At 34.2% G+C, this 25,799-nt stretch overlaps 3 protein-coding genes across 10 annotated transcripts; 1 reads left to right on the top strand and 2 right to left on the bottom strand.

The window, feature by feature from the left end:
- LOC136415882 (angiotensin-converting enzyme-like) lies at nt 1–6,327 on the top strand. Its single transcript, XM_066400753.1, has 12 exons — nt 1–279; nt 2,876–3,116; nt 3,631–3,898; nt 3,957–4,060; nt 4,118–4,346; nt 4,466–4,563; nt 4,634–4,803; nt 4,911–5,160; nt 5,216–5,433; nt 5,493–5,633; nt 5,688–5,863; nt 6,175–6,327. Exons 2-12 carry the CDS (start codon nt 2,898–2,900, stop codon nt 6,261–6,263), a joined length of 1,962 nt encoding a protein of 653 aa, XP_066256850.1. The 5' UTR covers nt 1–279; nt 2,876–2,897; the 3' UTR covers nt 6,264–6,327.
- A 380-nt stretch (nt 6,328–6,707) lies between these two features.
- cib (thymosin beta cib) lies at nt 6,708–17,061 on the bottom strand. 5 transcript variants are annotated; one of them, XM_066400749.1, is made up of 6 exons: nt 16,916–17,061; nt 9,566–9,722; nt 9,113–9,226; nt 7,754–7,867; nt 7,354–7,467; nt 6,708–7,254 (listed from the first exon to the last, which is right to left on the bottom strand). In XM_066400749.1, the coding sequence occupies exons 2-6, from the start codon at nt 9,720–9,722 to the stop codon at nt 7,115–7,117; spliced, it is 639 nt and encodes a 212-aa protein (XP_066256846.1). In that variant the 5' UTR covers nt 16,916–17,061; the 3' UTR covers nt 6,708–7,114. The 5 variants fall into 5 exon arrangements, with proteins under 5 accessions (XP_066256846.1, XP_066256845.1, XP_066256848.1 ...); XM_066400748.1 differs by having other exon boundaries at nt 16,887–17,048; XM_066400751.1 differs by lacking the exon at nt 7,354–7,467 and having other exon boundaries at nt 16,887–17,050.
- Nucleotides 17,062–18,664: 1,603 nt separating this feature from the next.
- Nucleotides 18,665–25,793, bottom strand: LOC136415878 (E3 ubiquitin-protein ligase Mdm2-like). Of its 4 annotated transcripts, none has more exons than XM_066400744.1 (7): nt 25,540–25,793; nt 24,185–24,340; nt 23,988–24,124; nt 23,735–23,926; nt 20,916–20,981; nt 20,537–20,744; nt 18,665–20,474 (listed from the first exon to the last, which is right to left on the bottom strand). In XM_066400744.1, exons 1-7 carry the CDS (start codon nt 25,568–25,570, stop codon nt 19,984–19,986), a joined length of 1,281 nt encoding a protein of 426 aa, XP_066256841.1. In that variant the 5' UTR covers nt 25,571–25,793; the 3' UTR covers nt 18,665–19,983. The 4 variants fall into 4 exon arrangements, with proteins under 4 accessions (XP_066256841.1, XP_066256840.1, XP_066256843.1 ...); XM_066400743.1 differs by having other exon boundaries at nt 23,979–24,124; nt 25,540–25,792; XM_066400746.1 differs by lacking the exon at nt 20,916–20,981 and having other exon boundaries at nt 25,540–25,791.
- Between the last annotated feature and the right edge of the window lie 6 nt (nt 25,794–25,799).

Raw genomic sequence — 25,799 nt, 5'->3', positions numbered from 1 at the left:
AGTGGAAACGTTCGGCGACACTTAAAAAACATAAAATAAATTAAAAAGGATTAAACTAAAAGCCGTTGCGGTCGATACACTCGGTATACGCGGCAACACTCGGTTAGTCTTTGATTTGAGTACTGTGTCCGGCTAGCCTCATTCAAAATCATGTTACAGCAGAAACGACACGTTTATATGCGAAACTGCTAATTATTGTCGTAATTTATAAACAATTGCTCAATTTACTATTAATTTGTTCGCGTTGTTCAACGCTGTTTTGACGCCCATAATAGGTTGGTAAGACAAATTTCATTTAAGTAAGTATTTTAAGTAGGTAGACACCATTCCCCCTTGCGCAAATGCCCGAAGCTAGAAGAGGTTTCTGGAAACTGTTTCCGATGCATCTGCAATTTTTATTTTAACGTGCATCTTAAATACACATGAAAATTTAATTAAGTCATTAATTAACGTGGTAAGTTTATAGAAAACTGATAGTACCAACAAACAGCCTTGCAGAGCGAGTACTTACGCAGAACGATGCGCATTTAAGTCGTTCGAAACGAACAGTTCATAATGTGGATTTTTTCCATTCAATATAAATAAGTTCATGACGTGTGTAATATTATTTATAACGGTTGACCATCAAAAATCAGACGGTGAGACGTAAACGTAGGGCGTTGATTAAGTCGTTTACTTTTCACGACCACACCATTGAACTGGCAACATATACTAGATGAATATATCCAAGACGTGCCTCTGACGTTTCGACGCCTATTTGAGGCTTTTTAGCGATCACCTTGTATAAACAAATCGTTTTATCTTTTCCATTCTTAGCTACAAGAGGGAATCATGTTTTAAAATAGATAATTATTGTATAACGAGAGTGTTACAAAGTACTGTGACCTGATGACCAAAATAATTTATTGTTTTCTTAAATTTATAGAAAAATTACATAACATATGATGATTTATCCATAATCCTACCAGTTCATTCTAAATAACAGCGGTTTTAGTATTGAATTCGAAAGTTACTCATTTTCAGCTGCCGCCCAATTAATTTTTCTAATTTTCTAAAGTGGCAGTTTTCGCAACGGAAGCAGCTTCATTTCGCAATTAATTACCGAATGACAACAGGTACCTTCATTTCGTAACTCAATTAACAAATGGGACCAATAACAATAATGGTTGCAACAGTTCTACAAATGCAGGGCGCAGCTCGAAAATTTGTGCCATTTTCCTGTGACCTTTTAAAACAAAAACAAAAAAAGTAAAATTCCTAGTCGTTAGATAAAACAATACTTTTTCCAACTGTTTACATAAATATTTATTAAAATTTATGCGTTGTTCTTATCAGCAAAACGCTCGGGCTCATCGAAATGTTACTTGGAAATGTTTATTATCTTTTCGAATTCTACGATAAAATTCCATTCATATTTATTAGTGTCTCAAATTTATTTCTTATATAAATTAAGTAACGTTACTCAATTTGGACTTTAAGAGTATGCTGTTCTAAAAATTGACAAATTCCAATGATTTTCGGAGGTATTTGAAAAAACCTGAAATGTTGGAAAAACGTTTTTAGTTTTTCCTTATTTTGATACTTAAAGTTTTGATGGTCTCCTTTCGCATTTCATTAATGTCGTTGGGTACTGATTTACAAATAAGGTCTTTCATAGTTCTCCGCAGGTAATAATCTAATGGGGCCAAATCTGGCGGACGAGCCGGTCAAAGTATCAAAAATTAAAAAAAGCACTAAACTCAGCTAAATTTCTATAAAGAAATAGAAAATAATTTTGAGTTGTTTGCTGTTTTTCTGGATTCCACTGTAGATATTTTCTCCAAATCAGCTTGTACATTTCGATGCGAAATGTAATAAGTTCCAACATAGCTTATTTTTTTGAAATATTTTTCAATCTACTTAGATACATACATAATTGGTCGCATAAATGGCTATTTTCTTCAAATATTTTCTAATTCTCAAATAAAAAAGATGAAAAGAACAATTTGGGGCACAACCACATTTCAGAAACCCGATATCCAATTTCGCTTAATTCGTTTTTTAGTTCCCGTTAATACTTCCTGAGATTATTTTTCGACGTATTTTTCTAAACGTAGTTTGTTTGGCTTACGTTCAGTGACCTTTAAAATGGTTGGCAATAGAGCAAAAAAAACACAAGTTATTAAGCTGAAGGTTGAAAATTAAGAAATATAGTAGATAAGCGTCTTGCGCACAAAAATTAGGAGCACATAGCAAGTCTACAAAACTTTGATTTCGAACAAGTGTCCCATTAAAAAGTTAAGTTTTTGTTGTTCATAATAATTCCCACTCAGCCGCATTCAATGGCACCGCGTGATTCAGCAGTTGCACAACATACAAAAACGTCTAATTGAGCTACTCCGCATGACACACCAGTTGCGCTTATTCCTGCATAATATGACGATTACTGAAGCTTCCATATTACAAGTTCTTTGCATAGAGAACCTGTATTTAAATATTTGCCAATGTGATAGGTGAGATATTCCAAAAAAAGCTATTTAAAAATTACTTTCTATGCAACCTTCTAAGAGATCATTACTGCAAAATAAGCTGTAGTATGACATTGCAGTATAATTAACGGTGCGTTAAAGTCGTATTATTTAACAATGTCTATTGGCGATATAATCGCTTGCCGCACCATATATTTTTATCAATCCTTTTTGACAAATTTCTAATTTGGAAGTTAACAAATTCTTGAAATATGTAGTTGAATGGAGGTATGGACGTGATTTTTCAAATGCGTCGTTAGTTCAGGTTAGTTCAGGTTCGTTGTCGCAGTATGTCACTTTCCATGACACCATTTCCAGTTTGAATCATGGAGATGGCTGGAAACCCACATAATTTATTTATTTTTTAGAAAGCACCGACTAAATGAAATCATGACGGTCCATCTTCTCCACTCAACTGTTGTCCTATGTCTTTTGGTCATAGTCTGTGATAAAATTTGCGCCAAAGATGCCAGTATCGAGGAAGAGGAATATGAAGCTAGAAATTTCCTGATTCTTCTTAACAGACAAAGCGAACGGGATGCTAATAGGATGGCTCTTGCTCAATGGGCCTACGCTTCCAATTTAACTGATGAAAATTTAAAAAACCAGGTAAGAAAAGAGGTCAAACTTACTATTGACCAAAAAAAATCAGATTGACCAGAATGACCAGATTCATATCAAAATGGGTAAAAGTGAATCTCTAAATTTACACCACACAGGGACGAATTTGACGATCCATCGAGGAACATTGAGGCCATTCTGAAGACTGTCAATATTACAGCGCTGCTTAATAATTCTCAGTTCAAAATGTATGCAGATTTTTTGAAATTCTCAAAAGGTTTTTGTAGAGTTTCTAACTATTTTCTCTAAATTTTAACAAGGAGTGTCCTTCAGAATGGACACCACAGTGCGTCAGTGGGGTCATTGGGGGCGTTAAGTGAGTTAAGTTTGATTGACCTCTGGTTAGTCATGACCTGGAACATGGTCAAATATCCCTGGCGAAACAGTTTTTGCCAGTTAATAAATTAACTAAGCGTGCAGGCTCGAGTTGAAAAAACTGTTTCTTTAGTATTATGGGTGTAAAGGCCAACATTTTAATCAACATTGATAATCGATCTTGTAGCTGGCAGTGGCAGTTGAAGTGGCAAAGAATGAGAAAGAGGCCTGGCAGCGGGTCATCCAATTCAACTGGCAAGGATTTTCAGACTACAGCTTGAGGAGGCAGTTCCAGAAGTACTCTATATTAGGTGTAGCAGCCTTACCCGAGGACAAACTTAAAAGACTGAGTAAAGTTGTAAGCGATATGGAAGCTATTTATTCGAAGGCCAAAATTTGCCCTAAAGACAAAAAACCTGACGACACCCATGAGTGTACACTAAGCTTTGAGCCCGGTACAATATTTTTTAACTCGCTCATACTGGCAATTTGATTTACAGAAACATTTTGTAGAATTGACGAATATATTGGCCACATCCAGAGATCCAGAAGAACTCAAGCACGTGTGGCTCGAATGGAGGAATGCAGTGGGACCTAAATGTCGGGGATTGTACGAAGTACTGGAAATTGTTGTGTATCGCGTCCTGCCACTTTACAAAAAAAAATATTTTTAGGAATATGTTGGTCTGTCTAATGAAGCAGCAAGATTGAACAACTTCTCGGACACCTCCCTATATTGGCTCGATGGCTACGAAGATCCAAATATTAAAAATGCCGTCCAGAGTCTGTGGGAACAGCTAAAACCTTTGTATCTTCAGATACACTCTTATGTCAGGTTCAAGCTTCGGGAAAAATATGGGGAAATTGTTAGCGAAAAGGGACCCATACCGGCTCATTTGCTTGGTAAGGATGAACCACACAATCACCGATGATTACCTAAAATTCTGTGTTTCTCGTGAGGAACTGTTATATCATTTTCCAAATTAGGACTCATAAGATATTTAACAACAGGCTCATTGTAGGAAACATGTGGGGGCAGAGCTGGAACAACATCGCCGAATTTATGTTGCCATACCCGGATGCCAAAAATGAAAACCTTACCGCGGAGCTTCAGCTGCAGGTTAGAAATCGATGGATATTCCTCCTCTTTCGCTATCACCATTTCCTCACTGTGATTTTACTTTTCGCAGAACTACACAGTCAGCAAAATATTCCGGACATCGGAGGCATTCTTCAAATCCATCAACCTCACCGAAATGCCTGAAACATTCTGGACAAAGTCCATTTTGGAGAAACCCATAGATAGAGAACTAATATGCCATGCATCTGCCTGGGATTTCTACGACGGAAAAGATGTTCGGTTAGTAGCGACTGCGAAATTCCTCAATGGGTTGAGTTTTCGGATTTTCAGTACACCTTCCTCATAACATTTAAATAAGTCTGAGCAAATGCCCCTCAATTTTACAGGATCAAACAGTGCACCGAAGTAACGGATGAGCAATTCCTAGTAGCTCACCATGAAATGGGACACGTGGAGTACTTCTTGCAATACAAAGATCAGCCTTTCAAGTTCCGGGAAGGCGCAAACGATGGGTTTCACGAGGCCATCGGAGACTTGATAGCTTTGTCTGTCAGGAGCACCAAGCATTTGAAGAAAATTGGTTTGTTGCCCGACGAACCCGACGACCAGAAGCAGGTGCTGAACAACTTGTTCAAGGTACTTTCTTGACGATTTTCGCAAAATCATTAAGGTCAACAACGAAGGTTTTCAGTTGGGGCTCAGCAAAATAACCTTCCTTCCCTTCGGCTACTTGATGGATCTCTGGCGATGGGAAGTATTTTCTGAGAAAACCAAATCTGAGGATTACAACTGTAAATGGTGGGAGCTGCGTGAGAAGTTCCAAGGTCTGGAGCCTCCTGTAGATAGGAGTGAAGAGGACTTCGACCCCGCGGGGAAGTACCATATTATTGCGGACGTGCCTTATTTAAGGCAAGCTAACTTTTAAATACTTTAAAATGAGTTTTAATTGAATATGATGTGACTTCAAGGTACTTCATAAGCTTCGTAATCCAGTATCAGTTCCATCGAGCACTTTGTGAGAAAGCTGGACAGTACGATCCTAAAAATGTAGATAAACCGTTGCATGAATGCGACATTTATGAAAATACGGTGGCTGGCAACGTGTTGAAGTACGATGTTATTTTTCTCATATTTTATGAATGTTGAAAGCATAAGAATTTTAGGCAAATGCTGGCGATGGGTTCTTCGAGGCCTTGGCCAGACGCACTGGAAGTGATCACAGGGCAGCGGATGATGGACGCAACTGGAATTCTGGACTTTTTCAGGCCTTTGCAGAAGTGGTTGGAGCAGGAAAATAAAAAGAATAATGCTTTTATTGGCTGGGAACCTTCAAAGAAAGGTATGTATGTAATATGGAGGAAATAAAGGTTTGGTCTGAAATAAGATATACACTGCTCATGAACTCTTGAACATTAAGTACCAAAAAATTAAGGAAAGGCCACAAAAATCTGGAATTAACCACCTTACCAGGAACACAATCTATCTAATTTATCCATATACCCTTTTTTTAATTATCCATTTCATAGAAAAATAATTCAGAGCATCATACGAGTCATCAGTTTCTTGGTATCCATGGATAAAATTGCCACTACTTTGATGTATTGGCAATCAATAGAAGAAAATTGGATTAAAACTGGATTTTTGTTTCAGTATGTGCTAGAACCCGCCAAGAGTTAATAGGAAGTTCATCCACCACTACTTCAGTGCCAGAAGTATTGTCTACTCAACAATCGACTTAAACTGAACTTTTAATTCACAATAAGTACTTATATTTTTTCGACAATAAAACGTTTTATTAATTGATAATTCAACCACGCTTAATTCTGTTACTATTCTATTTCCTCATTCTAGTTATTTACGTTATTTTTTTTCCTTTGATAAGTGATAAAGAGTATAATTATTTATATTTACCATATGCACTGTATGGATTCAGAACAATAGCCTTTGGCTAGACTGAACCTACTGTATGCGTATTGTATCTCCATATTATTATTAAATGTGAAATAAAGGGAATTTATTATCTCCATAACCTGAGTACCTTACAGGAAGGCGAGCGTGGGAGAAGGTCCAGGGCGGCGCACTTTCTTGATCGGTGGTTTTTCTTGGGGGTAAAGAGACGATCATTAAAAATTTCGCCCAGAGCGTCAGACTTGCTAAAGCCGAGCCTGCATAAACCACAAAACCACTTCATAACAAATTTATTAAGCACCATAAATTTACGCAAAAAGAATAGTAATTTCTAAAGACATAAACCCTAAATAAATGGCCAAAAATATTAATACAGATATATCTGCATGATAATCGTCATTAAACAAACTATAAAAACCCACAGTATTTGGCAGGATTTGATCTTTCACAGCATCTCAGGATTAAACGTAGGAGGCCCGAAATTTTCGGTTGAAAACTCAAGAATCGCAAATTTTGCTTCTAACGTCTAAATTGGCCACAAATATATTACTCGTCGGAGATATTCCTATATAATAAATATAGTAAGTAGTAGTTATCATTAAATATGATCAAATATATAAAAGTAAAAAATTACAAAAGTTGTGGCTTAGTAAAGTTGAGCCTGAGGAATAAAAGTGACCCCTTAGGCGCTCTTTTCTTGCTCTATTGTTTCCTTAGTGGGGAGCGAGTTCTTCTCTCGGGTCTCGGCGTGTTTTAGCTTGGTACTGTCGAAGTTTTCAATACCAGAGAGCAAGTTGTTTTGGGTTTTCTCTTGCTCGATCACTGAAAGCGTAGAAAAATTTCATTATCCTGGAAGTTGAATCACAAAGCTATTGGCAAAGAACTGAACTAGCAATGTGCATCTCAGTAAAATATACCTACCGTCGGTGTTGGGCAGAATTACTTTCTCTGAGGTTTCAGTATGCTTCATGGTGCTTTTGTCAAAATGCTCAACCCCGCTCAAAAGGTTTTGGTGAGTTTTCTCTTGCTGCACGACTGTAGTAAACCATGCAAAGCATTTTGTCAGGTAATCAACATACAGTTCATGCAAATGCGTTATTTACAACAATACAATATTGAATTTACAATAAACAGCCAGTGATGGGAAAGCAAAACTGTTAGTACGTTTTCATTCAGATAGGCCACGTGTCACCACAAATTTGCTAAAATTTATCTCACTTTTATCAATTTCACATATTTCTTGTCCATTACTTATAATCTCAAATTGAACAATCTCCTATGAAAACGTTCCAATGAACCACGCTTTAATTATGGGTCTTACCATCTTTGTCAGGCAGTGGGTTTTTTTCTTGAGTTTCTGTGTGTTTCAACTTGGCCTGGTCAAATTTGGCGATTCCCTCGATTAGAGCCTTTTCCGTTTTCTCTGCGGCTACATCTGGAAATTCGATAAAGGTCTGATTATCAGAATAGAGAGGTAGAGGTGAGCGATGAACAATGACGATTAAGGATAAATATAAACATGAGTAATAGGACTGTTACTGGATAGAATAAATGGTAATAGCGTTGGGTTTAGTGAAATGTTAAAAAAAAGTTTTTTTGTGAAACCATAATTTTTTGATATTAGAACAATTTGGCTAGATCGTGCCTAACCACTTATTTTCGGTTAAAAAAATGCCCTGAAGCTGGGTAGTAATGATGCGTTCAGGAACCAAAAAATTCATATACTTTTCGGGTGAAGTAGTGCTTTATTGAGACCTAACTTTTCACATTCGACCTTCCCTGTAAATGACACTCCATTGATGAGTTATCAAACCGCACAGTACATCATGAAATTTGTTAGAGCGGCTTAAGAAAGAATAAATGGCCAGGCTGCTCATAATATTAGTATTTAGTACGGGGGTTAATGTATGTACAGGGTGTTTCAAAAAGATGATGCCAAACGTCAAGAGATTATGGAGGACGTTGCAGTAGAACATTTTTGAACATAAATCTCTAGTCGAAAATGAGCCGTTTTGGCTCTAGAGCAATGTTGTTTCAAAAAGATGATGTTTTCTGATAGACAATAAAGGACATCGATATTTAAGTAATTTTTATTAAAGACAACACAAATATATTCAATTCATAATAATAGTTCAAAATGACGACCTCTAACCTTGTTACACAAATTTATCCGTTAAATCATGCAATCGCGCACCCTTTATAGTATGTGTGGATCTTGCTACACGAAAAGACAAGTTTCCATCACTCTCCCTAACAGTTTCTCATGGGTGGCTATAGAGGCTTCATAAACTAAGGACTTGATGTAATTTCAGAGGAAAAAATCCAACGGAGTTAAATCGGGACCTCGCGCTGGCCAATTGTAGATCCTCTTTTTCTGATCTATCGCTTAAGAAATTATAAGTGTAGGTTAGCCTGCAAACGGCGAGAAAAACAGCATATTTTCGACTAGGGGTTTATATGCAAAATATTTCTACCGCAATATCCTCTAAAACCTCCTCAAGCTTAGTATCACCTTTTTGAAACGCACTGTATACGTATATTTCAAGCATGAAAAAAGCCAAAAAACGCTAAATTAATGAGTGAGCTCATCAGCAAATTATATTAAAACCACTCCATTTGCTGAAAACCTGGATGCCTCCATCTCCAATGTTATAGGAACATACCGGGTATAAGCTTTTACCTTGCGCATTTGGCAGGACAATCTTCTCTTTGGTATCTGTTCGTTTCAGCAAGGAACAATTGAAATTTTCTACTCCTGCTATTAAGGCGTTATGTGTCTTTTCTTGAGCCACATCTAAGAACCAATAAGATAATGCTTAGTTTTTTTAATACGAATTAACAGTTCAACCATTCCGTAAACTTAAGAGTCTCCGGAAATAATAAAATTGACAAAAATAAAGAAAAAATTCTTCGTTTATTTAAGCCATGGCGGTCTCGAAAGACAAATCTCATATTGCTCTTTTTCTCGTCATTTAACTGCAACCGCCCTTGTTCAGGGAGCTATTTTGATCTCGGAACACTCATGTGACAAGTGAGATAAATACGCTGCAGATGTATCACATTGCGGCCTGAAGGATCTTCTCGACGACGGTTTAAGGTCTTATCTAAATTCTTATTTAAAATTAGAAATTACCTTCCGCAGAGGGAAGGATGATTTTTTCCTGGGTTTCAGCATTCTTCAATTTGCTGGAGCTGAATCCTTCTAATTCGGTTTTCAAATCCCCGGCTACTTTTGGCAAATCCTTGAGTGCTGGAGGGGCTGGGGCGACTGGCACGGTGCAAGAAGACATCTAGAAGAAATAGGTAGGCGTTTAGATGTGATTTTATATGCGTGACACAGTGGACAATAAGAGAGCATTTATTATACATACATATCCGATTTGAAGGTTTTTAACCTAAAAAAACTAAATTAGATTTCTGAAAGGCTCTTTAATTAGTTTTAATGAGCCCCATCTTCTTGTTAAAACTGTTTAGTCGAGCGGCTGAATAGGTTTGTTCCTCCACATAATTGATGCGAGGTAATTATTCTTATACTCAGCAAATATAGATTCCATTATTTACATTTAATTTTTAATTTTTTGGCACACTGAGGAAAGAACAATTATTTAATTCCAGTTTTTAATAATTCAACACTTCTAACGTATATTCATCGGACACTCTCAAACTAACGCTAAGAGGTTATAAGAGGTACGCTACTGAATTCACATTTATTTGCAAGAAGCCATATACTTAAAAGATTATCATATTTGCTGATGTCTGACAACCATATGGTATTCTGCCGTAGCAGTGCAGTGTTAGCAAATCTCATATATTGGAATGTCTGACCTGGTAAACATCGCTTTTATAGGTACAGGTCGCAAAAATGTTTCGATTTAAAGTCACGTTTCTATTAAAAGTTATTCAGTGTCATGCATTTCTGACAACGTTCGGGGAGCAATAATTAGAATCGAAGGGTCTATGCTTTACAGGGAAATTCTCCACCTAAAACACCATATCCCTGAAACAATGCAGACGCTAAATTACCATGCAACGCCATTGAATATCGAGGACACCAACGGTGGTTCACTGCACGCCATAAAAATTCGATTATATTGCTGAAGTTGTATTTTGGGAACCAAACAAGCTTTCTGAATTTTAAATCAACTTCAAGCTAGTAAACAAAACCCGTTACCAAATCCAGATATACGGTTTTATTGCCAATTTTTCACATATTCTCAATTCTTATACAGTGCTTATGCGTCCACATTCCAATATATGAAACGTGAAAATTTGCCTGCAAAACAACACGCCACTGTGCAGTATTTCAAAGCGTTACTCCTTAGTAGAAATGACGAATAGAAGTCTGACCTCAAACCACTGTTTAGACCAAAAATGGAATGACACTAAAACATTATTGGCATGAATATAATCGAGGAAAGTCCTTTCTTTAATAAGAGGATAATGGCCTTGTGCGATATGTTAGCTTGACTCATTTATGTATCATTGTAACGTTGAATTTATAAAAACACATTTCATCATCGCACAAATTTCATATTAAAGTTAAGGCGATTATTCACAGTAATTTTCGATAAAAATCGTTGTTTTCTTAACAAAAATAGTGCACAGAATTTTTCCTATACAGGGTGTTTTCAAAATGTTAGGCAAACATTTAGGGGGCTATTTTCTAAGTAATTTTAAGAATTTTTTGTCCTTCGCTGATTGTTGGAAAAATACTTTGTTTCTTAAATACAAGGTGATAAATGTTTTTCACGAAATTTATTAAAAGTTACAATAATTGTTCAAAATGACCGCCAGCTTGGATGCATGCTTCTAATCTTTTTATTGACAGCCGAACTCTTTCAAATATACCAGGACTGTTTTTTATTGAATTGTACCCATCAATTATGCGATTTCTCAAATCTTCCAAGTTTCCCACTGAATTAGTGCAAACTAATGATTTTAAACGAGCTCATAGGAAATAGTCCAGAGGGTTCGAGTCTGGGGATTTAGCTGGCCATAAATGAGGTCCACAACGACCAATCCAATAATCTTCATATATTTCCATTAAAAATTCGCGAGCAAATTTAATTAATAAACATTTATGGCCTTGTATCTAGGGAACAAAGTATATTTCCTAAAATCTTCAAAGGACAAAAAATTCTAAAAATTGCTGAGAGAATAGCCTCTTAAATTTTTGCCTAACATTTAGGAAACATCCTGTATAACGCAATCCATTGGAAGCCTCGTTAAAAATAGTCTACATAGTAAATTAATAACAAAATTAATTAAAGTTTAAAAAATAGGAAAAAATTAAATGTATGTACAGGGTGTAACATATAACATGTAGTGTTTCTGGGTTGGAATAACTATACGTGATTTTAAATTAACAACACTTTGTTAACTTTTCGGTAATACAAGAGCAGAAATAAGGGCAAAGTCCCTTTTGATGTAAATGTAAGTATCTGAAAAGATGTGTCGAGAGGGTTTCTACTAGTTCTAGTTTCCATGAGTAGACTTCCCATATTTATATATGGACCTCTTTAAATTACGTTAATAAGGGTAGTTTGAACTTTAAAAAGTAGTCAGACTTTGGTTGCAGTTAATTGCAATTTATTGGTTTGGCTATAATCAGACGAAAAAGTTATGTTTCTGAATAAATATGCATTCTAATTATGTTGTAACATTGCCCTTAGGTTTCCATGAGAAAGTAGTACAAATAATGTAAGAAGAGAAAACATAAGGGTAATCTGGGGTACTTTACAAATGGCGGTATTTCAGGAATCGTTGGTACTTTGCAAAATTATGAAAAATTGCTTATAGACTTATGGTAAAAAACACATCATTTTCGATATGTAGGGTGGCAAAAAACAGATTAACCTGGACACTATGAAATCAAACTATATATAAATATATTGTTGTGATAAAGATTTTCTTCGCTCATTTTTTAAAAAATATTTTACCGGTGCCTGCCTCTCGTATGCCCACAGGTACAAAAAAAAACCGTGAAATTAATAAAAAAAATTCTGAGTAGCGTGCATGCTCAATAGAAATTCGTAAGAAAAATGGCAAAATGTTAAACTTGTTTTACATGTTATGGTTTGTCAAAATAGGTAGTTCGTTGTTTACGAGAAGGGTTCTGTGAGGGTGCTTCTATTTTTATGGCAAATTTTAATTGTGATTAAGATACAAAATGGCTTATTTCCCTTATCGTTTAGAGATGCTGAACTTGGAAAGTTCTACATAAAGATCTGTCTCCCCTTTTATTTTTGCATGATTTTTTAATAATTTTAAAATATAAAAAAAGCAGTTGAATGATTTTTACTATGAGCAGGTTTAATTTTCTTTTTGTTTTCAAAATAAATTTTAATAAACAAATACTTAAGATTAGAGTTCATAAAAGCTATCCAGAAGCCTCGAATTATATATTTTTCAAATAAGGAGGAATCTGATAAAAACAATTTTGAACTACTTTGATCTCAAAAGTTGAACTCGAGAACGACTTTTCGAACTTTGGAACCCAAAATAATTCAAATTTTCATATCTCAATTCGAACTTTTACAGAACAGTAATTTGCGCAATTTTACCATAAATTAAGCAATACTTTTTATTGATGAAAAACCAATTCCATTCGAGGGACCAATTTGAATTTGCGTGTAACGAAGAGACGTTATAGTAACGTTTTAATTTTAACCCAGTAAAAATTACTGCGTTTATCTAAATGCCTAGTAGTACGCGTTATTTAATGAATAATATGTCATTGAAATTGCACTCAATGACATTCTCTGTTTATCAAATAACTTGTATACCTACGCATCCATTTTTTCGCTGACCCAATTTTAAAAACCCAGCGATACAGCAAATAAAACCAAAACCATTATCCTCTGCAAATCTCTTTTGTGTTAACTACGTTTAATTGGGCGCTATGCTACTACCGCAAAGGGTTACTAACTTAACTTGTTTTAAACTTGAAATTTGAGCGAAAAATGAGTAATTTTCATAACTTTGTCAAATCGTGAGAAATTAACAAATTATTTATAGTCGCCAATTTTGTAGGAGGATGGTACTATAAATTAGAATAGAAAGTGTGGGAAATGCGTGAACATTAACAATCCATTAAACTACAAAAATGTACTGAATAATTTATGGTTTAGTTATTTATGCCTTAAATTACGAATAATATGTTCCTTTCAACTCATCAACCACAACGATATCGGATGTGCACAACCTAATTAAATATGGTTGGGACTGGAGATGTTAATATTGCGTTACGTTAAAAATAGCCTATATTTCATGGTTTTTATGGAAATTTTGAGTGCAGTTACCTAGATTCCTCAGTAATAACAAGCATTTGTCATGTTATTCTTGAATAGTTTTGGTTGATGAGTTTGTTGGTTGATTCTCATGATACAGAGTGTTTCATTATGGTTCGTAAAAAGTTCAAGGTGTGAATTTGTGGATTAATTTAAGAAAAAAAGTTAATGTGAACATGGGTCCGTTTTCGCTTCCTCGCGAAATACAGTTTACATTTTTTTCTTTTTTTAGTTTTTTCCTAACGAGCGCGGCAACACATTTTTTTATCACTCTATATTTCCGAGAAGAAGCGAAAACGGTCCCGTGTTCATATAAACTTTTTTTCTTAAAATAATCCACGATTCCCCCCTGAATTTTTGACGTACTATTAAAAAACACTCTGTAACCAAATTTAGTAAAGCGACCATGAGAAGGTATATCTTCATAACGCTGACAAATTATTGTCTGCAACAAATCACAATAACACTTATGTATTTGACATCTACTAAAAGGCTAATCAACTTCTTGTGAATAATGCAAAAGTAGTCGTCTCCTCAGAGCCTGAACACGGCACAACTATACGTTATCGACTTCCGGCGATACAAAAAATTCTTACATCCTCCTCTTGTCTTTTTGTTACACGATATGCCACGCATGTGGTAAAGCTTGTTGGCCAAATTTTCTTTGTAATATAAGAACAGCTGCAGCTGAAGAGTAATGGAGTGATGGTACTTCGTGTATGATTTTAACATGAACCGCAGGTTTGCGACACAAGGTTGCTCACGAGGCAGAAAAAGTAAAAATGTAGGTTAATTTGCAACCTGGCAGAGCCTTATATGGCGCGAATTAATAATTTATTCCTGCTATGTGTTTCAAGTCGATATGTTCACTTTTATAACAGTTCTTGTCTGAATTCTTATCATCAGACAATATTTACATGACGTTTTAAACGGATTAATTGCCATTGAAAAAAGGGAAAAGCACTTGTTTGTTCTCTTTAATTTATTAGTGGATTAGTTTCGGTAGATGCGAAGCCCACACACTCCTCCCACAGATGGCAAAACAAAGACACAAACGGTTCTCATAAATATAAGATGAATATACAGAAGACAGAGAATTTCTGCATTTAAGTAGATTAAGGACACTTTCATTTTTAATTTGTAAAAGGGATTGGTACCTATTTCTAAATTTAAATATTTAGTACGAAAATGATTCACTGCACAGTTCACAGGATTTGAGCATCACAGGGCGCCGGAAAATTCCCTTGCAAGGGTGTGTACCTTGATAACAAACGGACATTACTCGGATGTTTACAAATACCTGAAGCCGATAACGTTTCTCAAAATATTTGTAAAGTGCCGAAATATCGTACTTTGTGTAGTTCCTGCTAAATACAGAAACATTCACAAATACTCATAGTTTTTCGGCCAATTTTAAGTTAGTCAGAGATAGTTCCCGATGGGTTAAACACATGAATTCAGTTTCTAGGTTCACGTAATCAGTAATTTCTAATTAAATCTATATCAAGAGGATCATCGGTATATCATCAGTGAGCAACAATAAATGGCTTAATAATTTCTTAAAATAGGTTTCGGTAAACAAAACAAAGATAATTTTATTTTCAACAACTTGAGAACAAATTACAAATTGGGTTTTCAGCCTGGTCTGTAAGATAAGTGTAAAATAAACATTAAGGTATTGCACTCTTATCAAAACAACACTAGTGTTGTTACTGTGAATACAAGAAAGAAACATTATACATGTGAATAAGTTCACTGTGAATATTCGCTTTAAGTAAAGTAAAATATGAACAATAATTTTGTCCACCGTCATTATTTTTTATATGACACAGAGTTACATTTCACACAAAACTGAAATATTATTGTTCCAAAAAGTTCTGATACCTACTGCTTCTTCTAAAGGAAATCCCATATTTTCCAATCTCAAAAGTTTTACAGCATTGCTTTGCTGTTTGTTTAAATGACTTTGATAAGTACCTTCCGGTGTCTAGGCCTATCAGTCATAGGTTCGTTTAATTATTGTTTAATTGGACACATTTTTTGGTACCTAATCAACGGATGGAAATATCTAGGTATGTGGAAATTGATAAAGGTCGATTAACCTAGGAAATTAAAACGGTATGATAATTTGATGAAAAGACATTTTTCCTGGCACTTCACATTTTGAAAAACTAAACAAAGTTTCTATTTAAAAAAATTCCAAGTTTGCATTGTTTACAAAGTGCGTCATGTGTACCCATTTACGTGGTTTTTTTGAATTTGAAGCAATTTGGGGTAAATTCTACACACCTTCTGTATTTAAAGTTTATTTATATTTCCTATAATAGACTTGCTAGAAGACGTGTAAATATCAAATATACATGTATGCACACATTCTTTTTAAATTGGTAGGCAATTGAAATTCAAAATGAAAGTTTAGCAATTTACAACACAATAAATTTAGCGTTTTATTTACGTACTTATTCCCAAGATTTGTTTTCAAAATTTTAAAAACAATAAGTAAGCGAGTAGGTAGTAACTCTTATTTATGGTGTTCACCCAAAGAATTATGACTAAATGCCAAACTGACCACATGACCCTGATGACTCATCAAAGGCAGAGGGCATATAAATTTCATCGATCTGTCTGGCTGAATTAAATATTCGAGAAATTTAACGAATTTAGTTTTTTCCTATTAATTAGAAACTTTTAGGAATATTTACACCCTTTAGATTAAATGTTTAACACTTACCTACACGTACCGATGTAGGTAAAATTATGAAACAACTGCAAAATAATGTGTACGTATCTTAAATAAAAGACGAACCTGCCGGAATCAGAAACTTTAGAGCCAGAAATTGTAGGACTCGAAACAGGAATTCCTAAAAAACGGTGAAAGTGCCGACAGATATTAATATAAATTTACACAAACCGCTTCCAAATCTAAGAAAATTAATTATAGACACCTACAGAATTTGTCTTTTACACATTCCTCAAGCCTTCAGAAAACTTGAAAGTTTGCTTAATGACATTATTAATTAATATTGGAAACCCCACCCTATCTGGGTACCTCAAACGGTTAATGTGAACCGGTCTTTATCGATGCAGCGCCAGGCGACTAACTCAATCTACCTGTCATGGTAAAATAACTTAAATATATAAAACCATAAAACCACATTTCCTTACCTTAGATATGTTATTTAGGAAGAACTTACGGTAAAAAACGGATATAAAAACTACAAGGATGGATCTCTCTGTAAAACCGGCTAACAGCTGACTTGCACTTGGTCGACTAGAATCGACGGCTTGCGCACCCGAACGGCACTTTGGCAGTGACGCGATTTGATTGGGACGAAATGGGGGAGTGCGCAATGCGCATGCTATGACATTCTACCAAGATTGAAATCGAAGAACAATAACCATGCACAGTTGGCTGTGAAGGAACAAAAACAAGACGAATGGCCATCAATGACATTGTCACATACTTCGTCAGACTTCGTTGACATAGTGTTAAATAAAGAATAGCGTCAAGAATGTCGTAAAACTGTCAACTTTAACAGGGAGGTCCCCATCTAACGGGTTGAACTTGACATTTTCCAGTACCACAACGTCTTTAACATTTTTTTAAGACCTAAACTCATTATGATCCATAATAATGCTGTGACATATTGCTAATGTAATGTTTAGCAATAATATTGCATATGGGTGACTAAAAATAACTGAATTAATAAACCATTATTCATTAAAATTATTATTCACATTCAATTACAGTACTAGTTTGCTTGATTTAACGAACCGTTAAATCCTCTAGTGTTCCTCGTTAAAAAAGTATCAGCAGACGATATATTTATTATGTAGAATACAGAATTAATCTCTGAAAAAATAAATATACGCTCCGATGAATGAGACCCTTTAACATACTTAATTGAATTTACAGCAGAAATCACCATTCAAATAGAACAGTACTTCGAACTAACAGTAAAATGTTGCAATTAACAGTTGTGAGGCGAAAACTCTTTCCAATTAGATATGTCTGGTTTACATGGCGTATTGGGAGGGAGAGAACATGAGTCATAGAAGATACGAAACACGTTATAAGTACACGGTGTGTAGTTTATGCTGTAAATGGATATAAACACGATTTGTTTATTTTCTTATATCACATAACGCTTTTGCTAACCTTCTATAACGTAAACGTTTTTAAAAAACACGAATCGGTAGTTTGTCATAGAAATTCCTTGCTGAATCTTTCAAATTTTCCAAACACCCAGTGCCCAATAGGTTTGACTGGGGCGAAAGGAAAATCTTAACGCTTATAGTATGACCTACAAGGGGTTCGTTAAAATATTCTTAAGTTCAATATAAATCTTAAAATATACAAGGTGTGCCACTTAAAATTCTCATGGTTTTATTGGTTTCTCGTAAAACTGGTAACGTGGCAGTTGTGCATTTTTTGAAAACAGACCGTGTCAAGGAACCTCTTAAAAAAGTTGCCATTTAATGGTACGGCAAATATTGGGCCGTTTTAGGCATTTTAACGGCGAATTCAGGTATCCAAAAAGTGCGACCACATGGCCGCTGAACACGTCTGTGTATCATACAGGGTTTCCCGAAATAAAGTTGCATAATTTGAACGATCAGTGGCGCATTACAAAAAGGTCGGGTGGGGAGAAAAGGGCATGGTCTTAGAAAATTTGACACCCGTAGATTCTCGTTTTAGCTATTATATTATTTAGCGTTATAGCTCGTATTAGCTAGCATAATCAAAAGTTAGTTATATACCAAATTTATTGTTTTATGTGCTTCATTACAATTAGCATTGTATAAATAGCTATATTACTTTCATGTAGGCTTTACGAATTAGAAGAAAAACGTACTGTAGTAGAAAATAAATCTATCTCACTGCAGTCATTGCTTACGATTGCCTCTTGAAATTGAGTGAAGTGGGAAAAAAATATACAAAATCAGAAGAAATTCCATATATTTTTCCATCCTGAATTTTATTATACAAACACCGGAAAGGGAATAATACAGAATGAATTTTTTTATGAAACATCATAAAAAAGTATTCTGACATTCATTATCCGAATGGCCAAAAGTGTTATTGCCACATGAAAAAAATGACAACACAGCTTGCCAAACATTTCACACATATTTTCTATTTGAGAAAATAGCCGTTCATGTGCTCAAACAGGAATAATATACATAATGTAGAAAACATATTGGAACATTTTGCTGAATTTTTATAAACACTCGAATTACCACTTCAAAAATTTAAGAGAAAACAAAATGAACATAAAAACTATAGATTAGTCAACAATATAGAAATTCGTTTTAGAAACTAAAGCTCTTAAATTTTTGCAGGGCTAGTTATTATTATTAGCCTATTAAAATCTCTTTATAAGTTAAAAATTTATTCTGTACACCTAGGTATTTATTTTACTAGCGAAGCCCTTCTGATATATTACATTATCAATTTATAACGAAATGACATATATCTTTTTATTTTGTGCTTTCATAATTATTAAGTTTTGGTAGGCTGTTTTGCAAACAACAATACCGTTTAACGAGAGAAAAAAAAAGTTCACAAATTTAGGCAGAAATTTGTGAAAATGTTCTTTAGAAGAACTTAATATAAATTAACAATTTTTCGTATGAGTTTTCGTTCAAGGGAAAGTCCTGCGGCATGGACAGAGCAAACAATGAGACACAAGTAAAAAAATTGTCATTTCTCGTGTTACATAATGAATTCCTATCGAATTCGTCACATAACACGAGACCACTGATTATCACATTGATTTAAAATAAAGAACTAAATGCAATTTTTAATGTAATCCACAACTTAAGACGAAAAAAATAGGGCTGTCGAAAGGGTTACTTTTCTGTACTTTCACAGAAGCTTTGGTAAAACTGCTTAAATTGTAATATTCAAATGTCCGAAACTAGATAAACGCACATTCCCTTTATATAATAACCGATTTTTGCTGTTTTTTCTCAAGTTCAACGTCAATTTGGAAAATTCAATTTTAGAGATATGAACTTATGAGCAATTTGAACGAATTTTCAAAGGCCACGTAAATAAAAATAGATATCCCAAAAGGAATATTATGTGTTAGCTTTAATATTTATTCCCGCAATTGTCAATTGCCCCATTAATATCGTAACTTGTTGAAATTATTTGAATATTTTAATTATTGCATTGGTGGTGTATTTTAGTTTTGACCATTTTAGCAACTTGCGTTCCCTGTCCAAAATTGGCCAACCCTGGAAAAATCATTTCCACTTAAGATGTAAATATTCTAACCACCTTATTGACCGACAAATTGCAAATCGGACACCTTTTAGTAGATTTCAATGTCTTTTTTGCACAAGGGTAACAGCAACAGCGATGCGCGATATTAGTGTGTAAAAAAATGCTGTTTTTCGGCGCGCTATTGCAAAAAATGCACAACTCACTTTCCGAAGCGGAACCTTCCGAATTTCCGATTAATGAAGAGGTGGGTGACGGTTTGTTTGAACTAACACCGCTAGTTTCCCCAGTATCCCCCCCAATATTCAACATAGTTGAAGTGAAAGATGAAGTGGAGCTAATTTCAGAGCCCAAATCGGAAGTGTGTTGTTCAGGTTTTGGTTTTTTAATAATATCTACGTCCGAGAGGCTGCTTTCAGAGCTTTGCCGTTTACGTTTTAGGGCCAAATCAGTTTTAAAGGATGCGGTCTGGTTTTCCAAGGGAATTGATATAGTTGGGGTATTATCTTCGGTTTTTGACGTACCTGAGGAGAGAAACTTGTCGTGTACTCAAATCGTCGCCAACCTGCAAGTAAGAATGTGGTACCTGGCAATTGCAAATGATCTGGAATGACGATCCGATCCAATCCTAAAGATGGACAATCCTGATTCGAACTGACACCAGAATCTTGGGAGAGTCCACTTAAACAGTATTTCAGCATGTCCAGTTTAACGGATTCCTGAGACGGTTCGGAAGTTTGTGGCTTCTTCCGCCGTCTTCTGCGGGGCCTTGGCGGGAAATACTTTTTCCGATCCTGACGGCAAAAGCACAACATTTGAATAATTTAGTCAATTCCAATCATTGTGCCTCTATTAACATTGTATGAAAAGCGTCAAAACGTTCTGTTATACTGAATGCGCTGATGACATCAAAGCAGACACATTGCAATGTGGTGGGTGAACAATATGAATTTTTTATCACCCACCTTGAAACAATACTGGCACAAAGTAAAACCTTGGTACTTCTTTTCTTTGTTGCACTGCCTGCAATTCTGTTAAAAAATGAGAAGAAAAAAATTAGATTTATTTTAATTATATCTATTCATTATATGACCAGAAATTCATATGCAGTTGTATTTACTTGATAACAATAAATCAATTAAAGTGTCACACTTAATTTAGAATTTTTATGTAATACAAATTGTCTAAAGATTTTCTACTAAATTTACCTTCTGGTTTATATTTCAAAATGAAAACATTACTAAACCTATGAAATGCTAACTCCTCGACTTTAAATTGCATACGGTTCTCATACCTGCTAATAATGTAGGATGAAATATATCGAGCTTCATATATTTTCCAGCAATTTAATAAATCTTCAACACAAATGCATTTAACAGCTGCCCTATTTGGAACCAAAATGTCTATTTGACAAATAATCATCAAATCTAACATTAAAAAGTGCCAACCACCGGATTTAGTGTCTCGATTTCGTTTTGTAATAGAATGCCTAGATTACTCCTTTAACATTTAAATACTTTTATTACCTCTAATGTTAATATAATGGCGAGAGACCTAATTCTTTTCCGTAGCTGTAATCATATTATAAGCAAAACCACCATATATCTCTATATACAGCGCGTTTGTTTAATATCGTGATGTTCAACATGGGTTGATCTTGTAAATGGTAACAGTTACAGGCTAAGGGCTACATCGAATTATAATCAGTAACCTGGATTTACAGATTAGGTTAAGGAAAAAGTCATCTTGGATTAAATCAAGAATTCTCTTAAATTTTTATGGTTATGATATTCTCGACTCATGCATGATATTGCATGAAATTTATCGTACTTTGTCATTGTAACCTCAGTTAAATCATAAGATGACTGACTATGATACTCCAATTTTTTTTCATATGATCACCTACGATAATACTCGTAACACGTACTGAATGGGAAATAGAAATTAACAAATCTTTCAGTTGGGCACTAGAGAATCATAAAGTGCTAAATGCCCACCAATTAGAAGTTAACAAATTCCATAATATGCCACCTATAAAACAGACTCGTGTGATTGACGCCTTTGTCAACAAGACTGGCGTTTTTCTCTTATCATGCAATATACTATTTAATGATTTCGTTTGTTAACACCTGCTTTCAACTTTTTAAACACCTATAGAAAGGACAATATAGAAATGTGAAATTATTCAAGTTGTGCCCCATATATGTAGGCCTACGAACAACATGCGTTGTTGAAAGCTGCTCGCTTCTACATCGCGAATAGTTAAAAGATGAAATCCATTTAGAATGGATTATTGAAATTGAAGTTAAAGTTTAACCAACATTTGACTGATGATTATAAGAAACGGTTCTGCAATAGATAAATAAATTTTTTTACTTGCAGTTGTAGCAGAATATTGAAACATATTGTATTTGCTATGTTCAATGTCCAGTTAAGGGGTAATAGTTGCCAGAACAACTGGCAGTTAAATTTTTTAAATGAAGTTACAAAATAATCAACTGTTGAAGGAAAGATAGACATCTGAAATTCCTTTGTAATTCACAGAGACATTTTGACTTATGGTTACTCTTAACCGTAAGTTAAAATAAATAAAATGGATATAATCATTAAAAAAATTTGTATATTAAAGCAAGAAATTATCAGAAAAATGTTTCAATACATAAAATCATTTCATATAATTTTTTCAATTTATTGCTCTGCAAGAATTAAGCAGAGTGAAAAATTATTTTATGAACGCTCCCTTAAATTTCTTATTATGTCCTTAAATAAAACTTACCTTTAATAGAAAACAAAAAATAGTTGTTAATACTATAAGAAAAAATTAAACTAAAATCAAGTTAAACAATCTCAAATTTATCACAAACCTTTTTTGTTTTCCTATACCTACCTTCAATTAAGTAGGTAGCATTGCTTCAAAAGACTTTTCAAATGCAAACCTTTTCCACTTTGATAGACTTTCTACTTTACGATCTTCAAAGAAGCAAGGTAATCAGGGCACTCTAGGCATCCTATTAAACAAAAAACTCAGACACTATTTAATAAATACAAAAAGGAAATTTTAATCATCTACTAAATTATGTCAGCAGAAATGTATATTAATAATTTACTTACAAATAGCCCTTATACTTCAATTATGTACCTAAAAAAACTGAAAAAATAGTTTCATATTTTTATCAAACTTTTTGATTATTGTAAAGTTGGGGTTGGGTACAGTTTAAATTAAAAAAAAAAAAGATAAAAAAGGAAAAGCTTACCAATTTTCCTGATAAACAATAAGAAAAAATAATAAAAGAAATTATTACCTGATAAGCTGGAACATAAAAAGAGGAGTAGGTAACTCCCTTTAAAAAATCTGCAGAGAAGTCCTTTAAAATTATGCAACATGACGTGCTTAAAACACTTTAGTTCCGTCTTTTTTTTAAATTTAGTCCACACAGAACACATTATTTGAATCCTAAACACTTATTAAATCCAATTGCTAACCTCAATACTAACTTAACTCCAATTATATAGTAGATCTGCATTAATTATTTGTGGATTGTGTTGAATATGCATCTGCAAGCAAGCTTGAAGATGGCACTAAACATTGAAGGTTTTCATATATATGAGTTGAAGTAATTTTAATCATAATTAAATCAGTAACTAAAGGACGCATAACCCTAAAGACTAACAGTTAAATAATATACCATATTGGTTCAACTAAATGTAAAGCACAAAGAAAATGGCCAACAAACAAAACCCACAAATATCTTGCAGATCTACTACAAATCTCTTCAATAAGTACCTGAAAACATTTTTCACAGTATCTGTATAGAGGGTTCAGATTTTCACCCTTGCACTGCACACAAGTTGAAAAGTCTGATCGCCCAACAGAAGGTTCTTCTAGTGATGTACTGTCAGAGTCCTCTGCATCTGTTATCCACGCTTCCAACGACCTATCGCAAATAGCTGCAGCTGCTGCAGCCAGCATCATTCTCTGAAATTATTTTATTTCAAAAATGAAAACATTTATAAACAGGAAAAGTCACCTTTACTACCTCAGAGTCAGTTGTTGATATCTCGATGTCATCATTTTCTGACAAACTATCAACATCATACTCCACTTCCACCTCATATTCATCACCTGAGTTGCTAGATGATTTTGACTCTGTGTCAGAGGTGTCTTTTACAAAATCTAACATTTATAAGAATTAGTTAAAAAGATCAGGAGAAGAATGTTATTTATGAATTTTACCAGTGTCCTTTGCTTGTAAGCTGCACACACTCTCTGTATCTTCCTCTGAAGTCTTGGAGCTTTCACTCTCGAGCCGATAGTTGTTAAACCTGGGTTTTTTGAAGTCTTTTAGATCTAATACTAGATCTTCGTGCACTCGCTTGCGCCATGGCGAACCTGCAAATAAATTGTTACTTCTATTTTTTAATATATTTACACCTCATAAAACGTTTTGTGCAGATACACCTAGATATACTAAAAGTTACTAACACATTCACAAAACTAATTTAGGATTCAAGTACAAATGTAAAGGAGATGTTAGGCAATCCAGCAACACATATTTCTACACATTGACTTCAGCAGACATGTGTAGAAACATGTAGGTACTCCTTAGAGAGAAACAGACACAAAAGAAAAAGAGAAAGAGGCATCAGGTGAGGTTTTTTGTGGAAAATCTAATTTCAGTTCAGTAATGTTCACAAAATTCATACCACATTATAAATATTTTCCAATTTTGAACAATTCTGCATGCTCCATTTTTAATATTATCAATTTATAATCTGCAAGTTAATACTTGTTACACACACAGGTTAATACACTTCACTACAGATAAGAGTTTTTAAATGCATTTATGGTGAGATCTACAATACTTAAGCATCTTCTATTAAATTTATTATATGTATAGTGGCAATTCATTATATATATAGATTAGAAATAATTATAAAAATAAAGTGTAAAATAAATACATAAAGGTACTTAAATGTTATTGATAGGTAGGTATATCAAATCTATAGCTAATATATAGACTGGCTTGACTCTTCTTATGTCCAAATTGTTAAGGAGCTAGCGCTTTAACTGCAGGGTAATTTGTATAAAGAAATATTGGAATAGGATCTACGCATTGGTCAGATTCTTGGTTTTTATAGAGTTTGGTTTGATTTTAAAATTGTCAACATGTTAATAATGTCACCTTTATGGTATTTGTTTGTATGGGAAAAGGTACATGGTTGAATTCAATAATGCTTAATAATACTATTGAAATGAAACATTATGAGCATCAACAACTAATGAACTTACAATATTGGAAACATTGCATTTTTAATTTTAACCATTAATTTTCTTATAATACAAAAATTAAGATTCTGCATGAATTATAGGAGAATTTACAATATATGGCAACAATGTCTATATTCTTAAGCCAGTCCACATCTAAACAGAGTTACATGGCTGTAGCACAGATAAGTCCTATAAGTTTCATAACCTATAAACTTAACAGAATTTAGCACAACTTTATTTACCTTTCCTTATAACAAACATGCAACAGTGTTAATTAATTCTTCTTAATTGTAAATAAAAAAACGTTTACAAATTCTTACCAGAATTACTATGTTCAAGGGAGGTCGACATGGTAGCAGACCACCACTACCGTTAATGACCAAACTCAACATTTAACAATATTTTCATTTGAATTTCCATATTTATGCACAGGAAACGACTCGTTTACAATTTATTACAGAAAGAATTCGACGATTAACAACTTGAAACTAAAGTTTGGAGGAAATGACTCGATCAAATGCGCACGCACACCGGATCCAGTGGTTCAACAGGGCAGAGAGCATTGATTATCTTATAAATA

Source organism: Euwallacea similis, chromosome 21 (assembly GCF_039881205.1).
Source record: "Euwallacea similis isolate ESF13 chromosome 21, ESF131.1, whole genome shotgun sequence".
In the NCBI taxonomy this organism is placed as follows: domain Eukaryota; kingdom Metazoa; phylum Arthropoda; class Insecta; order Coleoptera; family Curculionidae; genus Euwallacea; species Euwallacea similis.
Note: the sequence above shows the minus strand (reverse complement) of the source record. Positions and strands in the feature narration are given on the sequence as shown.

What these genes read in the sequence shown, in the direction of transcription:
- LOC136415882 (XM_066400753.1), top strand. Translation starts at nt 2,898, where the DNA reads ATGACGGTCCATCTTCTCCACTCAACTGTTGTCCTATGTCTTTTGGTC. An exon ending in TACGACGGAAAAGATGTTCG is followed by an intron (nt 4,804 to 4,910) that starts GTTAGTAGCGAC and finishes TCAATTTTACAG; the next exon opens with GATCAAACAGTGCACCGAAG. An exon ending in GCGGACGTGCCTTATTTAAG is followed by an intron (nt 5,434 to 5,492) that starts GCAAGCTAACTT and finishes TGTGACTTCAAG; the next exon opens with GTACTTCATAAGCTTCGTAA.
- cib (XM_066400749.1), bottom strand. Translation starts at nt 9,722, where the DNA reads ATGTCTTCTTGCACCGTGCCAGTCGCCCCAGCCCCTCCAGCACTCAAG. An exon ending in CATCCTTCCCTCTGCGGAAG is followed by an intron (nt 9,227 to 9,565) that starts GTAATTTCTAAT and finishes ATTGGTTCTTAG; the next exon opens with ATGTGGCTCAAGAAAAGACA. An exon ending in CCCACTGCCTGACAAAGATG is followed by an intron (nt 7,468 to 7,753) that starts GTAAGACCCATA and finishes GGTTTACTACAG; the next exon opens with TCGTGCAGCAAGAGAAAACT.
- LOC136415878 (XM_066400743.1), bottom strand. Translation starts at nt 25,570, where the DNA reads ATGTCGACCTCCCTTGAACATAGTAATTCTG. An exon ending in CTGACTCTGAGGTAGTAAAG is followed by an intron (nt 23,927 to 23,978) that starts GTGACTTTTCCT and finishes AAATAATTTCAG; the next exon opens with AGAATGATGCTGGCTGCAGC. An exon ending in AGATCATTTGCAATTGCCAG is followed by an intron (nt 20,475 to 20,536) that starts GTACCACATTCT and finishes TTCTCTCCTCAG; the next exon opens with GTACGTCAAAAACCGAAGAT.